The sequence below is a fragment of the Pan troglodytes genome, chromosome 9 (genome assembly GCF_028858775.2).
Source record: "Pan troglodytes isolate AG18354 chromosome 9, NHGRI_mPanTro3-v2.0_pri, whole genome shotgun sequence".
NCBI classification, from domain to species: Eukaryota; Metazoa; Chordata; class Mammalia; order Primates; family Hominidae; genus Pan; species Pan troglodytes.
The window spans coordinates 37,549,698-37,567,435 of NC_072407.2; the positions used below are offsets into that span (position 1 = coordinate 37,549,698).

General features: G+C 43.1%; 1 protein-coding gene across 5 annotated transcripts in view; it reads left to right on the forward strand.

The window, feature by feature from the left end:
* The window catches only part of KIAA1549L (KIAA1549 like), a 298,917-nt gene that overhangs the window by 166,489 nt on the left and 114,690 nt on the right, over positions 1 to 17,738 (forward strand). For 2 of the 5 annotated variants that reach the window (XM_063782837.1, XM_016920649.4), the window contains exons 2-6: positions 239 to 2,791; positions 3,204 to 3,815; positions 6,200 to 6,315; positions 9,481 to 9,700; positions 10,547 to 10,680. In XM_063782837.1, the coding sequence (XP_063638907.1) occupies positions 239 to 2,791; positions 3,204 to 3,815; positions 6,200 to 6,315; positions 9,481 to 9,700; positions 10,547 to 10,680 (3,635 nt within the window). The remainder of the gene's footprint in view (positions 1 to 238; positions 2,792 to 3,203; positions 3,816 to 6,199; positions 6,316 to 9,480; positions 9,701 to 10,546; positions 10,681 to 17,738) is intronic. The other 3 variants (XM_016920651.4, XM_016920650.4, XM_054661274.2) reach the window with 3 other exon arrangements.

Consider the following 17,738-nt stretch of genomic DNA (forward strand, 5'->3'; position numbering starts at 1 on the left):
CATCTTTCCTTAAGCATCACTTCATCAGAAACTGCTTCCCACCAACCCTGCCCTGTAGGTTCACTGCAACATTTTCCTACTTGATATTATGTAATTTGTTGTTTGACTCTGTTTCCTGAGCCTTCTGTGATGGGTCCGGGCAGAGCCTGTCTTGCACACACCTTTGTCTCCAGCACCTGACCACAGCAGGCACTTCATGAGCATCCAACACCTGACGGCCTGATATTTTGTTTCACAGGAACAGACAATCTACAGATGAATGTCACCCGGACTCCAGAGTCATTTCCTCCCGGGAAATTGTTACCAATTTCACCAACATGGCCTTTCACAGAAGTCAAGTCTTCCTCAGCAGCAGACAGAATCAAGACCGTGCTGGGACAGTCCTCTGACAACACAAGCTTGCCACAGTCAGCCCGAACCCCTGCGTCCAAGACACACCACAGAACTAGGGCTCACGCGGACTTCTCTTCTTCCCTTTACCAAGGAAGCGGACATAGCGCCTCCCTCGAACCTTCCAAGGATTCTACTGAGTCCCTGGTCCAACCGGGGCCTAAAGGGGGACAAGAAGCAGCCGATGTGTCAGGTTTGCCTCTCACCAGCATGCTCCCCTCGTTGTCCACAGTCCCATCAGGGACATCCTTCAGTGCTGTCCCCCCATCCCAGCCAGTATGGGCAGGGACTTCCTCCATTTCAAAGCATCCCCCAAGGTCAGACATTCCCCCACTCCTCCCTCCACCTCCATCCTCTTCATTGGCTCCTGACTCACCTCATTCCATCATCTCTGAGCCAGCAGAGCAATCCCCCAAAGTGCTGTTAGTTCCCCAAACAGCTCCAGCTGACCCCTCTTCAGGTCAGAACATAGCTAATCCCCTAATCCCATTTTCTGATGAAATGGACCACACTCCATCCCAAAATGCCCAGGATCTCATAGGCATCCCTCATCTAGGTGTTTCTGGATCCTCAACAGAATGGCATTCCAAGCTGTCCCCAACAGAGGGTCCCCATTCAGCAGGCTCATCCACACCTGGGTTTTTGAGCCCCATGGCAGAACTGTCCCATCCGTCTCCCCCTCCCCCAGCACTTGGAAGTCTTCTTCAGCTTCCAGATGGAAGCCCCTCATGGTCAATGTTGGAAGCGGCTTCAGGTCCTGCATCCACCCAGCAGATCAAAGCTGGGGTGCCTGGAAGAGTACACAATGGGGTGTCTTTGCCAACTTTTAAGAATACAGAAACAGCGACCCATGAGGCTGAGCCTCCACTTTTCCAGACTGCAGAATCAGGGGCCATAGAAATGACCAGCAGAAAGCTAGCCTCTGCCACTGCAAATGACTCTGCTAACCCGCTGCATTTGTCAGCAGCTCCAGAGAATTCCAGAGGGCCCGCCCTTTCGGCAGAACACACCTCTTCTTTGGTGCCTTCTCTGCATATCACCACACTGGGTCAAGAGCAAGCCATCCTTGCTGGGGCGGTTCCCGCATCACCATCAACTGGGACAGCCGACTTTCCCTCCATACTTAGTTTCCTCCAGCCCACAGAGAATCATGCCTCCCCATCTCCTGTGCCAGAAATGCCCACTCTTCCAGCAGAGGGCAGTGATGGGTCCTCTCCTGCAACTAGAGACTTGCTCCTCTCAAGCAAAGTTCCTAATCTTCTTTCTACATCTTGGACATTTCCCCGGTGGAAAAAGGACAGTGTGACAGCCATTTTAGGGAAAAATGAAGAGGCAAATGTGACGATTCCTCTCCAGGCCTTTCCAAGGAAAGAGGTTTTGAGTCTTCACACTGTAAATGGATTTGTCTCTGATTTCAGCACCGGTAGTGTCTCATCTCCCATCATTACAGCACCAAGGACGAATCCCCTTCCTTCAGGATCACCTCTACCTTCCATACTCTCCATACAAGCCACCCAGACTGTTTTCCCATCTCTTGGCTTTTCCAGCACCAAGCCAGAGGCTTATGCAGCTGCTGTGGACCATTCTGGGTTGCCAGCTTCAGCTTCCAAACAGGTGAGAGCATCGCCCTCCTCCATGGATGTATATGATTCCTCAACAATAGGAGACATGAAAAAGCCAGCAACCACAGATGTTTTCTGGAGTTCTCTTTCAGCAGAAACTGGATCTCTTTCCACAGAATCAATAATATCTGGCTTGCAGCAGCAAACAAATTATGATTTAAATGGACACACAATTAGCACCACAAGTTGGGAAACTCATTTAGCTCCAACAGCTCCTCCCAATGGTTTAACTTCAGCTGCCGATGCCATAAAATCTCAGGATTTCAAAGATACTGCTGGGCATTCAGTGACTGCAGAAGGGTTTAGCATTCAGGATCTAGTCCTTGGTACAAGCATTGAGCAGCCTGTGCAACAGTCAGACATGACCATGGTTGGAAGCCATATAGACCTCTGGCCCATAAGCAATAACAACCATTCCAGAGACTTCCAAACAGCTGAAGTTGCATATTACTCACCCACAACTCAACATTCCGTGTCTCATCCTCAGCTACAGTTGCCCAACCAGCCAGCACATCCTCTTTTGCTAACCTCACCAGGACCAACTTCTACAGGTAGCTTGCAGGAAATGCTTTCAGATGGAACAGATACAGGTTCTGAAATTTCCAGTGACATCAATTCATCACCTGAGAGAAATGCTTCCACACCATTCCAGAACATCTTGAGATATCAGTCTGCTGCTGAATCTTCTATATCGACCAGTGTCTTTCCCAGGACCTCCTCCAGAGTGCTGCGGGCTTCTCAGCACCCCAAGAAATGGACAGGTGCAGCCACTAATGCAGGTAGTTTGTTTCCCAGTACCCCCAAAACAGGCATGACTGCTTTTGTGGTCAAAGCATCTTCAAGCTCAACGCAGATACCAGCTTTGCTCTGAAGGAGCTCATACCCCCTATCAGGAATGAGTTAGTAGCCCCAAGTAGTCACCTCATTGATCCTGTGCCCACCTGAGCTTTCAAAACTATTCACAATGTAAGCATCCTTGCTATCAACCATAGCTGTGCTGTAAGTGGCATTCTTGTTATGGTTAATCAACTTTATGAGTCTAGAGTTGTTTTGCCTAAGTTCTGTCCGCTGCAAGCCCAGATTGCAGAGACTTCACCCTAGCAAATCCATAAGTTACATCCATTCATCATCAGAACAAGTGACACGTGCATTCCAAGCCAATGACAAACTTTGTTTTTTCTCTCTTTACAGCGGACACAGTATCATCTAAGGTAGAGCCAACAGCAGCAGCTGCCGTCACATTGTTTCTGAGGAAATCAAGTCCACCTGCACTGTCTGCAGCCCTGGTTGCTAAGGGCACCAGCAGCAGCCCTTTGGCCGTGGCCTCAGGACCAGCTAAGAACAGTTCGATGACTACTCTTGCTAAAAATGTCACAAACAAGGCCGCATCTGGCCCAAAGAGGACACCAGGGGCAGTCCATACAGCCTTCCCATTCACACCAACCTACATGTATGCAAGAACAGGACATACCACGAGCACACATACAGCCATGCAAGGAAACATGGACACTGCCTCTGGCCTGTTGTCTACAACTTACCTCCCCAGGAAACCACAAGCCATGCACACCGGCCTCCCAAACCCCACCAACCTGGAGATGCCCAGAGCATCCACGCCACGCCCACTGACAGTCACGGCCGCGCTGACATCCATTACAGCCTCAGTGAAGGCCACCCGGTTGCCACCATTGCGAGCAGAAAACACAGATGCTGTCCTTCCTGCTGCATCGGCTGCAGTGGTCACGACTGGCAAAATGGCATCCAATCTGGAGTGTCAGATGTCCAGTAAGCTCCTGGTGAAGACAGGTATGAGACCACTGTTCTGATCTGAAAGCAGCAAGCCTGGCCTCAGAGATGTAACAATAATGTTTATTTTAGATCAGTGGTCCTCAACCAGGGGAGATTTTTCCACCCTCCCCCAGGGACATTTGGCTATGTCTGGAGACATTTTTGGTTGTTATGCTTGATGGCTGGAGATACTACTAAAATCTGGTGGGATAGAGACTGGGGATACTGCTCAACATCTTACAATGCACAGAACAGCCCCAACAACAAAGATTTATCCAGCCTAAAACATCCATAGGGCCAAAGTTGAGAAACCATGAGCTTTAGCAAGTGTTAGAGGAGAGAGGGCCTGATGTGGCATGGATTCTAGTCCTAGGATCAGTCCTGATATCAGAAGTCCCAGGAAACCATGGTTCTGCCAGTGGGTCTAAGAATGCAAAGGTACCATTTTGCATCAGTGATGTCTCACATGAATGAATGATGTGCTTTGTAAAATACAACATCTTGGGAAGTGCTACAGAGTTCAGAAGGGCTTTTGTCATGCATTTTTTCAATTAGCTGATAGCAAAAGCACAGCTTCTGCACACTATGTGGGAGCCCAGGATTTCTTTTGATGTTAGAAAGACTTTCTTGAAAAAGTGGGATGGGCAGCACCAGAATTGTGAGCAAGGATGGAATGCTGTCTTTTAAGCCCCCATTCCCCAGCTGTAGCAAAGCAGGCCTAGAATGCATGGAGAGCTTTTAATAGTGTGGCGATGTTTGCTATAAAAAAAATTAGACAAATTATTTGAAAGAGCATGCCAATGTTGAATGCTCACATCCTGCCTTCCTCCTCACCCCACAAAGAATTAAATGAAATTATATCTTGAGACATATCCTATTCTAAAATGGGAAATTGTGAAATTAGGCATAGCAAAAATTACAGTATCTCTCTCTGTTTCTCAAGAAATTATACCATCTGGGTTTCCACTCTCTGTCCCTGCTCCATTCCACTCTCCTCTGGGTGGCAGGCAGCCCTGGCCCCTCAGAGGCAGAAGTTGGAAACATTCTCTTCTCTGTCTTCTTCCCAGCCCTCCCACCAACCCAGCTACATCTAATCAATCACCAGTTCCTTTCACTTCTACCTCCTGGATACACCTTCTCTCCATCCTGTTTCACACTGCCACTTCCCTAGTTCACACTGTCATCATCACTCACCTAAATTTCTGTAACAACAGCCACATTTATCTCTCTGCCTTCAGAGTCCCACCTCTTCAATCTGTCCTCCAGTCTGTAGTCAAGAACCTTCTAAAATGCATTCCTTTGCTTGAAACTCATTTCCCATTGCCCTTAGGACCAAGCTTAAACTTGTATATACAGTAGTCCCCTCTTATCTGCAGGGGATCTATTCCAAGACCCCCAGTAGATGCCTGAAACTGCAGGTAGTACCAACCCCTATGTCAGCTATGAATTTTCCTACTCATGCATACCTATGATAAAGCTTAATTTATAAGTTAGGTGCAGTCAAGGTCAACAACAACCAGTAATAAAATAGAACAAGTATAACAATAGACTGTAATAAAAGTGATGTGAATGGGGTCTTTCTTTCCCTCTCTTTGACTCTCTCAAAATATCTTATTGTACCATACTCACCTATTTTCAGACTGTGGTTGACTGCAGTAATAAAACCATGGAAAGAACACTGTGGCTAAGAGGGAACTGCTGTATACTGAAATATTTTGCTTCTTTCCCCTGCGCCTTTGCGCTTGGTACTCCCTCTGCTGAGAGTGGGTGAGGGCAATCTCTTCCTCCTTGTCAGATTTCACTCTTGTGATCCTTCAGAACTTAGCTGAAGCATCAGTTCCTATGGAAATTTTCCCTGATCCCCATCCCTTTACCAAACTCAGGGCTGGGTGCTCCTCCTAGGAGCTCTGGCAGCGTCCTAGGCTTCCCTTCAAACAATACCTGTCACTTTCAATCCCAAATACCTGTTCTCTGTCCTTTGTCTCCATCCCACTTGCGAGGTGGGGATGGCACCTTCCTGATCCGGGGTTGTTTGAGGCTGCAGCACCGAGCTCAGGGCCTGCACCTAAGGAGGCTGTCCATGAATGTTGTTGCAGTAATCTCATCGCATGCACTGTCGAGCCGGCTTTCAAAGTCAGAGGCAGCATCTGTCAGAAATGAAACGCCACCAGCATACCAGCTCTCTCTCTACTCGGGTCACACAAATGGCTAGGGCCTTCTTTCCTTAGGACTTTAGCGGGACCCACAGAGCTGACACCCCAGCGCACCCCCTCAATGATGGCCCTGTGCTTACCAGCTCTGCCCAGAACTTGCAGAAGGTGGTGGTTGGGAGGAGCAGAGGGCAAGTGAATGATGAGGTTTGCCGCCTTGCCTGATTGCCATGCTTCTATTTTACCCCACAGTTCTCTTTCTCACCCAAAGGAGAGTGCAGATCAGTGAATCCTTGAAGTTCAGTATCGCCAAAGGGCTCACACAGGCATTGCGGAAGGCTTTCCACCAGAACGATGTCTCAGCTCACGTAAGTGCTTTGCTTTGTAACCAAGCTAATCCATCACAGTCTGGCTCTTGGGTCTAGAATATGTTTAGATTGTTTTCCTCCTTTCTAGGGATCGTAACAACACTGACCAGAAGTAGAATCTGTCTTCACTTTAGCAACTAGCTAATGTGTAGTGGCTTGAGAAAAAGGTCAAATTTTGAGATGGAAAATGGAGACTAATTGCTTTATGTCTAGATTTATTTTTAAAGATTGGATATATTGGCCAGGTGGGTGGCTCACACCTGTAATCTTAACACTTTGGGAGGCCGAGGCAGGTGATCACTTGGGGTCAGGAGTTTGAGACCGGTCTGGGCAACATGATGAAACCCCGTCTCTACTAAAAATACAAAAATTAGCTGGGCATGGTGGCAGGTGCCTGTAATCCCAGCTACTCGGGAGGCTGAGACAGGAGAATCGCTTGAATCCAGGATGTGGAGGTTGCAGTGAGCTGAGATCATGCCGCTGCACTCCAACCTGGGTGACAGAGCGAGTTTCTGCCTCAAAAACAAACAAACAAACAAACAAACAAGCCTGGATATATTGTTTTAAACCATCCCATTATCCCATCGTTTGGGGAAAGTATTTACATTGTTCATGTAATTTTCTAGAAAACTCTCCATTGCTTTTCCCCTTATTTTCATCACTATTGTAAACAGTGATTTATTTCTGGACATTTAAAAATTACCCTGACTTGTAAATCGAGTCCGACTTTGCTTAAATTGCCCACTGCAGACAGGGAAGTAACATTTTTTCTTTTAATGCCAAGTACTGTTTAATGAGTGCTGGCTGATTTTGATGTCTTATCCAAGAGATGGAAGCTTCACTTTACATCTTTGGGTTTGATTCCAAGTTTTCAAACAGTAAATGCAGTTGGCAGTCAGTAGACTCCCATTTGCACCACTAAAAACTATTGCTGTGGCTTCTTCTTTTGATGTTCTGTCCTACAGCTGCAGTCAGCTTACTGACCCCCTCCCTCCCATCAACACCAAGGACTAGAAAGGAGATTCGGCACATACTTTATTGATCATAGTCGATCTCTTTTATATATTTCTAAAAAAGAAGAAAAAAGAAATGCATTATATGAGAGGCTTTTATGATTTCTGCACCAGAAACTTTATGGGAAGTTGAAAATGTGAATATTTCCATTTAATTGCTTGATACAATTTTCACTAATCTTCAAACATTCTCAAACTGCTTTTACAGTTTTGGTCTTTGCTGCATATCTTTACAGACCAGTGTGACAATGAGTATTTTTTTTTTATGGACTCTGTTTTAAAAACTTAAGCACATTTTTTTGAAAGGGCATTTGATATTACCACCATAAATGGAAATCAAAATCATTTGCCACAAATAAAAGGTGATGGTAAGAATGAGAATAATGGAAACCAAACAGCTTGTTAAATTCAGGCTAGAGGTTGTTGCTTGCAGAAGGCTCTAAGGCTGAGCCTGGTATCCCTTTGTTAGTTTGTTTATTTAAAAAAGGAATTAGCAGGGTTAGAGAGATGTTAAAAGCAAATATTCACTAAACTGAGACTTATTCCTTGGGGTCATTAGAAGGGTTGAAAGGGAACAACTTTCTCACTGAGTGATTTAGTTGATTTAGTGTTGTCTTGTGCTGTGTCCACGTTCCATGCTGAAATACCTCTTGTTCCACCTAAAATCATCTTGAGCACCATCTTCATGAAAAACTGAGGGGGAGCACACAATGTGGAGGAAGCAAAGGCACACCCATCCTGTTGCAAAATCAGTTGTCTTTCTTCCTTTGGAAAATACACATGGGGATGCAAGAATATGGGGAGAAAGCAGGTGTCAAAAACTTCCTGGCCGGGCACAGTGTTTCATGCCTATAATCCCAACACTTTGGGAGGCCGAGGTGGGAGGGTCACTTGAGGCCAGCAGTTTGAGACCAGCGTGGGCAACGTAGTGAGACCTCCATCTCTACAAAACATATGTAAGTTAGCCAGGTATGGTGGCACACACCTGTAGTCCTAGCTACTCGAGAGGCTGAGGTGGGAGAAATGCTTAAGCCCAGGAGGTCAAGGCTGCAGTGAGCTGTGATCATGCCACTGTACTCCAGTCTGGGTGACAGAGCAAGACCCTGTCAAAAAAACAAACAAACAAAAACAACAACAACAACAAAAGAAACAAAAAAACCCCACAAAACGAAACCCTGAGTTCCAGTTTTACAAGATGAAAAGAGTTCTGGAAATGGATAGTAGTGATAGCTGTACACCATTATGAATGTGTTTAATAGCACTGAACAGCACACTAAAAAATGGTTAAGATGGTAGATTGTATATTGTGTGTATTTTACCACAATAAAAACTTGGAAAAAAAGGAGCTGCATACATATACTTATGTGTATATATGTTACTCTTTTCTCTGTTTTTCAAATATACAGATTCTATAATAAACATTATATTTAATATATAAAAACCAAAACAAATTAAAAAAAAAACCCTGAACTGTAAATATGTAACACCAAGAAAGAAAAAAAGAAAAAATAAGAATAAAATCTAAAGCCTCAAAATCTTGCAGTTGAGACAGAAAGAGCTCAGACCATCAGTGTCCCCTAGGATTCAGCTGTCAGAGAAATTCTCTGGTGCGTCCCTGCCTTGGTCTTGAACCAATTTACAAGCCAAGGACAGAGTCTGAACAAGTCTTCTCTCTGCTTCTAGAAAGAGGAATTCACTTTACTTACTTCTTGACCGGTGCCCCAAAGGTTCCCCCACTTAATCTATCATTTCTACCTTTTAGTTCTCATAAATGATGAGAAATATAAGAAAGTGATTTTGCCCAGCATTTCATTCACTGAAAATCTCTTTGAACTACTCTCTCCTCCCTACCTTTTTGGTAATAATAATTGATGGTCACAGGATTATACTGAGCCACTTAAAGAATAAAAAAGATACAGATTTAATTCTATTCCATGAAGGTTTGATGTAAATTATATTTTGGTTTTTTTGTGATATTTTGAGACTTGCCAATCCAAATTATGCTTTATAGGATTGTTAAGAATATTTGTTGAACGAGAACATTCTATTCTCCAGTCTTGTTTCTAACAGCCGTGGTTCTAAGAAATACCAAGAAGAACTTAAAGTGCTGTGGAAATAAACAATGGGTTTTGTGGGTCCATTTGTTTTGTAGGTGGACATTCTGGAATATTCTCATAATGTCACAGTTGGTTATTATGCTACCAAAGGGAGGTTGGTGTATTTGCCTGCTGTGGTGATCGAAATGCTGGGTGTGTATGGAGTCAGCAACGTCACTGCAGACCTGAAGCAACACACCCCACACTTACAGTCTGTGGCAGTACTTGCCTCCCCATGGAATCCCCAGCCTGCAGGCTACTTCCAGCTAAAAACAGGCAAGTGACTCGGAAGGAAGGGATTTTCATCCATTCTTGGGTTCAGGGCAGTACCAAGTGGACACCTGTTTAAAAGCTCCATTCTAGCTGCTGTGTCATTTTTTAGTCCCTGTGAACCGTCTTCAAAGGGTCCTGCTAATCAAATGTCCAAGTTCCTTGCACATCAGCCTAAACTCTTCCAACCCTAGATTTGTTAGAAATGTTCTATCATAGGAGCCTTCCTTCCCAATTTACAAACTTAGTACTTTTGAGCTCCAGGTACTATATTTTATATTTCTTTCTATATTATCAGTGGATACTAATAATAGTTGAACATGCAAAAAAAAAAAATCTATCGTTTGGAGTAATGGGTTCCAGATGCCACTGAATGAGAATCTCTGAGTTTAGGTCTTCGAATATATTTTTTTCAAACTCTCTGGTGATTTCGGGTCTGCAAAGTTTGTAACCTACAAGAGTGGAGGAACTCTTAAAATCGAAACACTCAATCAACTTAGCAACGGAGGTCAATGATTTTCTTCCCTCCAAAGAAATAGAAGGCATGATCTCTCTTAGAGTGTGATTTGTCAGTCTTTGAGCAGATGTCTACATATTCCAATCAAATAAAATCATAAAATCTTTTGCGTTGGAGGGAATCTCTGGTTCGATCGTGCTTTTAATTCTTCTGTGTTATATAATTCATCTTAAGAGCCACTTTCAAAACTACAAGCAAACCTTGTCTGGCCTTATTATTTATTTGCCTAATTCCTCTCATCTAAAATCGTGCTGTTTGATATTATGACCACTGTTAAATCCAAGGAACTGAGACATGGAGCTTTAGTGAGCACTGATTGACTTCTCTCATTCTAGTGCTGCAGTTTGTGAGCCAAGCGGACAACATACAGTCCTGCAAGTTTGCTCAGACAATGGAACAGAGGCTGCAGAAGGCATTCCAGGATGCCGAGAGGAAAGTCCTGAATACCAAAAGCAACTTGACAATTCAGGTAGGGAGGAAGGTGCTTCAGGCTGTGTAGTTGACAGACAACCACAATGCAGAGTCTGGCAAGAAATGACTTGGGTCTTCCCTTTCAGAGCTACCATGTATAAATGTAACTTTGTACTTCAGACATTGGTGAGGATGTCTGGGGTATGGCCATGACAGGAGGGATGCTGTGTCACTGTGCACCTATTGTGGTTTGGGGTTTTATATTTCTTTCCCCATGGGATGCTTTCTCAGGCCTTTCTAATACATTTATTATTTTGAAAAGTTGAACTAGGCTGTACTGTATATGTCAAATGTCTAATATAAAATGAATAAATGAATCAATTCCAAGTATCTAAGTCACCAAGATTTGCCCATTCTGTGATTTTATGCATTGGCTTATATTCCAGTTGCCTTAGTTTAGACACATGCCAACACACACACACACACACACACACACACTCACACACTCACACACATACACATGCATTTTATATTGAAGTCTTTACTATGTGCCAGGAACTGTGCTAAGTGTTTTACAAATATTTTCCTACATAATACTTAAGACATCCTTCTGAGGTATTCTTACTCCCATTTCACAGAAGAGAGAACTGAGAGGCTAAGAAACTTCCAGAAGGTCACACGGTAAAGAATGGAAGAAGGACCTGAGTCAATCCACTACACCATACTCACGTCGATGCAGTGTAGAAATGGGGTCCTTAATGAAGCCTGTGTCAAACAACAGAATTCTTTCCCAGGGAAAATCCCTGGGAAATGAATCATGGCATGAGTAAGAAGGAAGTAAGAGATGAGGTTAGAAGCTACAGGAGTCTAAGAGTTAAAGGGTGATGGGAAAGCGTCCCCCGTAGGGGCTGCTTTTATTGGGGGACAGGATTTTAGATGGTCTAAACAGCCCTTTTAAAAATTTTTTAATTATTTGTAGAGATGGAGTCTCCATATATTGCCTAAGCTGGTCTCTAACTCCTGGGCTCAAGCAATTCTCCCTTCGTGGCCTCCCAAAGTGCTGGGATTACAGGCATGAACCACCACACATGGTGCGCTGTATTTTTTTTTTTTTTTTTGCAGTTACGTAGATATCATCCCACTAAAGACAGATGCTTCTTAATGATACTCATCTAGCCCCCAATTAACTCTTCTTTTCAATGTCTCTGTTTTGACTACTGAACTAAAGCCTTTGTAATTAGACCCAGTGGTTTTAAAATGGACATTTAGCGTAAGTGAATTATCAGCAAAGCCAATATGATGTAGAAAGCATACAATTTAACTTGAGTGAGCAGCTTTCCTGTTCTAGATTCATCCAAAGTGTAGATGGAAGTATCTCATTATGATTTGGTTCATGTTAGACGAAGATCTAAAAATGTGTCACAGACTGAAGATTTATGTAAGGAGTGTGACTCAGCTCTCTTGTGGGAACTCTTTTTCTTTCTGATTGGATTTGTGATCCTCACAGGTGCATGAGCCTAGTTAGATCTTGGCAGCACAGCATACTTTAATTGTATTCAGGAAGCACAGACTTATTGAGTATCTGCTATTTATCAGGCACTGGGAAGGACACCAAGATAAGCTGCCCTTGGCCTTAAGAAGCCTCCTTGTGTTGTTGTATGGTAGTTGTGGGCCATTAGAGGAAACTTTATAAATCAAGAAACAAACCTTCCTTGGAAAAGATGATAGGAGGTGATTCGAAGATTACATCTAAATAGATTTTAGATGCTCTTGAACATTTAAACGGCTCTTGAAATGAATGGATAATTGGATGAATTGTTTTTTATTAACCCTGTTTCCATTTTTGCCTTGGCTGACAGGAATCCCAGAGCCAAATTTGTTGCCTGGATTTAGTAACCCTCAGGGCCCCTATATTATGCATGGTAACTTCATGCTAACATTCCCTTGGGGCTGTCTTTCACCAGGGCCTGTTTTTGTAATTAATAACTTTTCCTTTTATTGTATAATATATAATTTGTAAGGCACCTTGAATCCTTTGTAGAATAAGACCATGTAAATATTTAATTAATTTGCTCAGATAGTCATTGAAAAATCGACTTAAAAACTTGTATAGGTTTGGTATTAGGGACTAGATTACAGTGGACTCAATTAGGACGTGTTTGGTTGCCAGGGACAGAATCTAAGCTGATGAAGCTTAAGCAAAAAGAGGAAGTGATTGGCTCATGTAACTGAAAGGTTCACACTTATTTATTCCGACACAGTTGTATCCAGGTGATTATTTGATTTCATCAAGCTCTCTCTTCCTGTCTTCGTTGGCTTTGCTCTGCACTGGCATTGTCCGTGGCTCCCATGGGGTGGCCGCTCACAACCCCAGGTTTGTCTCATCCTTGTTGCTCACAGTCTTGTGGAACCAAAGTGCCTTTCCTGGTGTCATTCCAGTAAAATTCCTGGGATTAGCTCTCATTGAACCTACTGTGCCCTTTCTGGGCCAAGGAGGTTAAATGTCCCAATGAACTAGGCCTGACTACTCCTGAAACTTGGGTGGGGCAGCCCCATCCATAACACATGAGCCAAGAGGAGAAATGGTTCCCTGAGGAAAATTGTGATGCTATCAAGAAGGGAGGATGGATGCTGGGTAGGCAAACAACAGCTTTCTGTTCCATCAGCCTATAGGTCTTCTTAGCTAAATGAATCATGGCATGAGTGAGGGGTAAGTAAGAGATGAGGTTAGAGGCTACAGGAATCTAAGAGTTAAAGAGTGACAGGAAAGTGTTCCCTGTAGGGACTGCTTCTATTGGGGGACAGGGCATGAATTTCAGGGATCAGTGCCATGACTTTGAACCCGTAGGCCTCTTATTTTTGGAGCTAGTCTTAAGTATACATCAAGAATGACCTCACTTTTCTTACCTACAAAAAATTAGTATATTAAAGAAAACAAATAAATGGAAAGACTTCCTGTGCTTATGGATTGGGAGACTTTATATTGATTGTTACTACCCAAAGGAATCTGAAGATTTAATGTAATTCCTATCAAAATCCCAGTGACTGTTTTTCACAGAAATAGAAAAATTAGCCCTAAAATTCCCATGGAATCTCAAGGGGCTTTGAGTAGCAAAAGCAATCTTGAAAAGGAAGAACGAAGTTGGAGGTCCCATACTTCCTGATTTCAAAACTTACTACAAAGCTGTGGTAATCAAAACAATGTAGTGCTGGCATAAAGGCAGACATCTAGACAAATGGAATAGAAGAGAGAGCCCAGAAATAAACCCTCTTGTATGTGGTCAAATGTCTTTTGACAGAGGTGCCAAGGCTATTCAATGGGGAAAGGACAGTCTTTTTAACACATTAGGAAAACTGAATATTCACATGTGATCCCAAAAGAATGAAGTTGGATCCTTACTTAACACCATCTACCAAAAGTAACTCCAAATGGATCAAAGATCTAAATGTAATATCTAAAACCGTAGGACTTTTATGGGAAAACATAGGGGAAAAACTTCATGACACACAGTATTTGGCAATGATTTGTTGGACATGACACAGGCAAACAAAAGAAAAAGTAGGCAAATTAGACTTCATCAAAATTAAAAACTTCTGTGCATCAAAAAACACTACCAGCAGAGTGAAAAAGCAATTCATAGAATAAATGAAAAATATTTGCAAATCATATATCTGGTAAGTAGTTAATATTCAGAATATATAGAGAATATACCTACAACTCAATAATAAAAACAAACAAAAAAATCCAATTAAGAAATGAGCAAAGGACTTGAATAGACATTTCTCCAAAAGAGATATACAGATGACTTAAGCACATGACAAGATGCTCTGCGTCACTAATCATTAAAGAAATGCAAATCAAAACCATGAGATACCTATTCACATCTATTAGGATGGCTATTCTCAAAAAATGGAAAATACTAAGTGTTGGTGATGATGTGGAGAAATTGGAACCCTAATGCATTGCTAGTGGGAATGTCAAATAGTGCATCCCCCGTGGAAGGCAGCACGGTGGTTTCTTAAATAACTAAACATAGAATTACCATATGGTTCAGCACTTTCATTTCTCATTATATACCAAAAAGAATTAAAAGTAGGGACTCAAACAGGTATTTATACACCCATGTTCATAGTAGCATTATTCACAACAGCCAAAAGGTGGAAGCAACCCATGTGTCCCTTAATGAATGAGTGGATAATCAAATGGCATATATACATACAATGGAATATTATTCAGCCTTTAAAAATGCAGGAAATAATGGATGATTGGAATGCAGAAAAATTTTAAAAAGGAAATTCTGATGCATGCTACAACAGGGATGAACCTTGAGGACGTTTTGCTAAGTGAAATAAGCCAGCCACAAAAGGACAAATACTATATGATTTCTCTTATAAAAGGTATCTAGAATTGTCAAATTAATAAGTGATTCCACTTATAAGAGGTATCTAGAAAGTAGAATGGTGGCTGCCAGGGGCTGTGAGGAGGGAGAAATTAGGAGTTGTTTAGTGGGTATAGAGTTTCTGTTTGGGATGATAAAGAGGTTCTAAAGATGGATGGTGGTGATGGTTGTACAACAGTGTGAATGCACTTAATGCCACTGAACTATACACTTAAAATGGTTAAATTTTATATGTGTGTTTTACCACAATAAAAAAATAATTATAACTTAACTGGTCAAGTATAGTATATACAGAGGCACCCACATTGCAAACTTTGTAGGCTTCCTCGGGCTCCAGTGGGATTTGGGTTTTTGTTTCATTTTGTTTTAGAGGCAGGGTCTGGCTTTGTCTCCCAGGCTGGGGTGCAGTGGCACAATCATGGCTCACTGCAGCCTCGGACTCCTGGGCTCAGGTGATCCTCCTGCCTCAGCCTCCCAAGCAGCTGGGACTAAAGGCATGCAACATCATGCTTGGCAATTTTTTTCTATTTTTTGTAGAGACAGGATTTTGCCATGTTGCCCAGGCTGGCCTTGAACTCCTGGGCTCAAGTGATCCATCTGCCTCGGCTTCCCAAATTGCTGGGATTACTGGCATGAGCCACCACACCCAGCCAGGATTTGGTTTTGTTGAGACGTAAAAATAGAATGTTCACAATAGAGATAAAGATTGAAAAGTTTTTTTTTTTTTTTAGTTATTATTTTTTTAGGTGGCCGTATGGTGAAGTTTTTTAAATTGTTCAGAAAGAAATGCCTTTCTTTTTGGTACCTTGGGAAAGAATATGCTTAGCCATAGGTATTCATGACTTGGAGAAGAGGCTAAACCACATTCCAAAAATACTTCCAAAGAAGAGAGTCAGAGTTGAATGGACATACTGATTCAGTTTATTGTTAGTCATGGGAATATAGGCTCTGGATTAAGCAATTAAAAAGGGACCAGTTATGGTGGCTCACAATTGTAATCCCAGTACTTTGGGAGGCTGGGGTGGGTGGATCATTTGAGCCCAGGAATTTGAGACTAGCCTGGGCAACAAAGTGAGATCCTATTTCTACAAAAATGAAATAAATTAGCTGGGAGTGGTGGCGTGTGCCTGTAGTCCCAGCTATCCAGGAGGCTGAGGTGGGAAGATCGCTTAAGCCTAGGAGTTCAAGGCTTCAGTGAGCTACAATAAGGTCACTGCACTTCAGTCTGCGGGACAGAGTGAGACCCTGTCTCTAAATAGGAAGGGGCGGGGTAGAGAAAAGGCGGGGGAGAGAGAGAGAGATCGATTGATCAATCTTCCACTTATGGGAAAAAGTGGGAAATAAAATGAAGAGCTCTTCCCAATAGTTTCCTGGGTGATGGATTTCCTAAAAACCCTGACTTGATCATTACACATTCTATGCATGTAAGAAAATATCACATGTACTGCATACATATAGATAAATATTATGTATCATTTTTTAAAGTCTGTAAAAAAATTTTTTTAATAGGAAGGTGGCAGAGATGTTAATATGTGAACACCCAAAGGTCTGGGAAAGACAGGGTGTTAGTCAGTGTCCTGACAGGAAAAGGAGGCTGCATTCAAATGAAGGTGGCTTTGTAGAAAGAAGAGTGGGCAGGCTCTGGGCAAACCGCAGGAGCAGTACGGTACCCAAGGCTCTAACAGCTGGGACCCGATGGGGTGAGTGCAGGGTTCGAGGTTCAGCTGCCTGATGGGAGTGAGCTTTGACCCCGTAAGGAGGGAGTCCTCAGCATCAATACTTTGACCTCACCCTCCTCCCTCTCTCCCATATCCTCCCGAAGGCAGTGGAGCCCACTGGGGTTGTCCACAAGGGTCTGCCTCCAGGGGCACCAGACAGGGCAGAGAGGGTGGGTGGCAGGAGGATCTGGAGGGAGAAGGGAAGGCACGCAGCACAGAAATTCACAAAAAAAGGCCTCACCAAGTTGAATGACTTCCTACTAACGATGCTTTTCAAATCTCATCTGTAGGATATTTTTGTTCATACATTGACCCAGAAAGCTTCATTTTCCAGCAACTGAAAAACTAGCTTCGACAAAATGTGAAAAGAAAACCATGCCATCTCATAGGATGTTTTACACATTCAATGTTGAATTAATAGACCACAAGGAAATGTAATTGCTCTGTAAAGAACATATTCTGTATTTCTGAATTCCTTTTTCTTTTCTTTTTTTTTTTTTTTGAAGAATCTTGCTCTGTCTCCCAGGCTGCAGTGCAGTGGTGCAATCTCGGCTGACTGCAGCCTCTGCCTACTGGGTTCAAGCGATTCTCCTGTCTCAGCCTTCTGAGTAGCTGGGATTACAGGCACATGCCACCATGCCCGGCTAATTTTTGTATTTTTTTTAGTAGAGACAGAGTTTCGCTATGTTGGCCGGGCTGGTCTTGAACTCCCAACCTCAGGTGATCCGCCTACTTCGGCCTCCCAACGTGCTGGGATTACAGGTGTGAGCCACCGTGCCCGGCCTCTGAATTCCTTTTCTAATTAGGTTCTGTTGCTCTGCCTGTGACCAGACTGGTTTTCAGCTCTGTTGGCTCCTGGTCCTTTCAACTTTCAAATTCCCTGAAAGTTTGACTCAGGCTTTCTCTATCTGAGCAGTTGAGCCCTCCTTCAATGTAACATTCCAATGCTCTATTCTATATTTTCAGAATCACAAAAGTAACCTGAGACTATTTAGCCC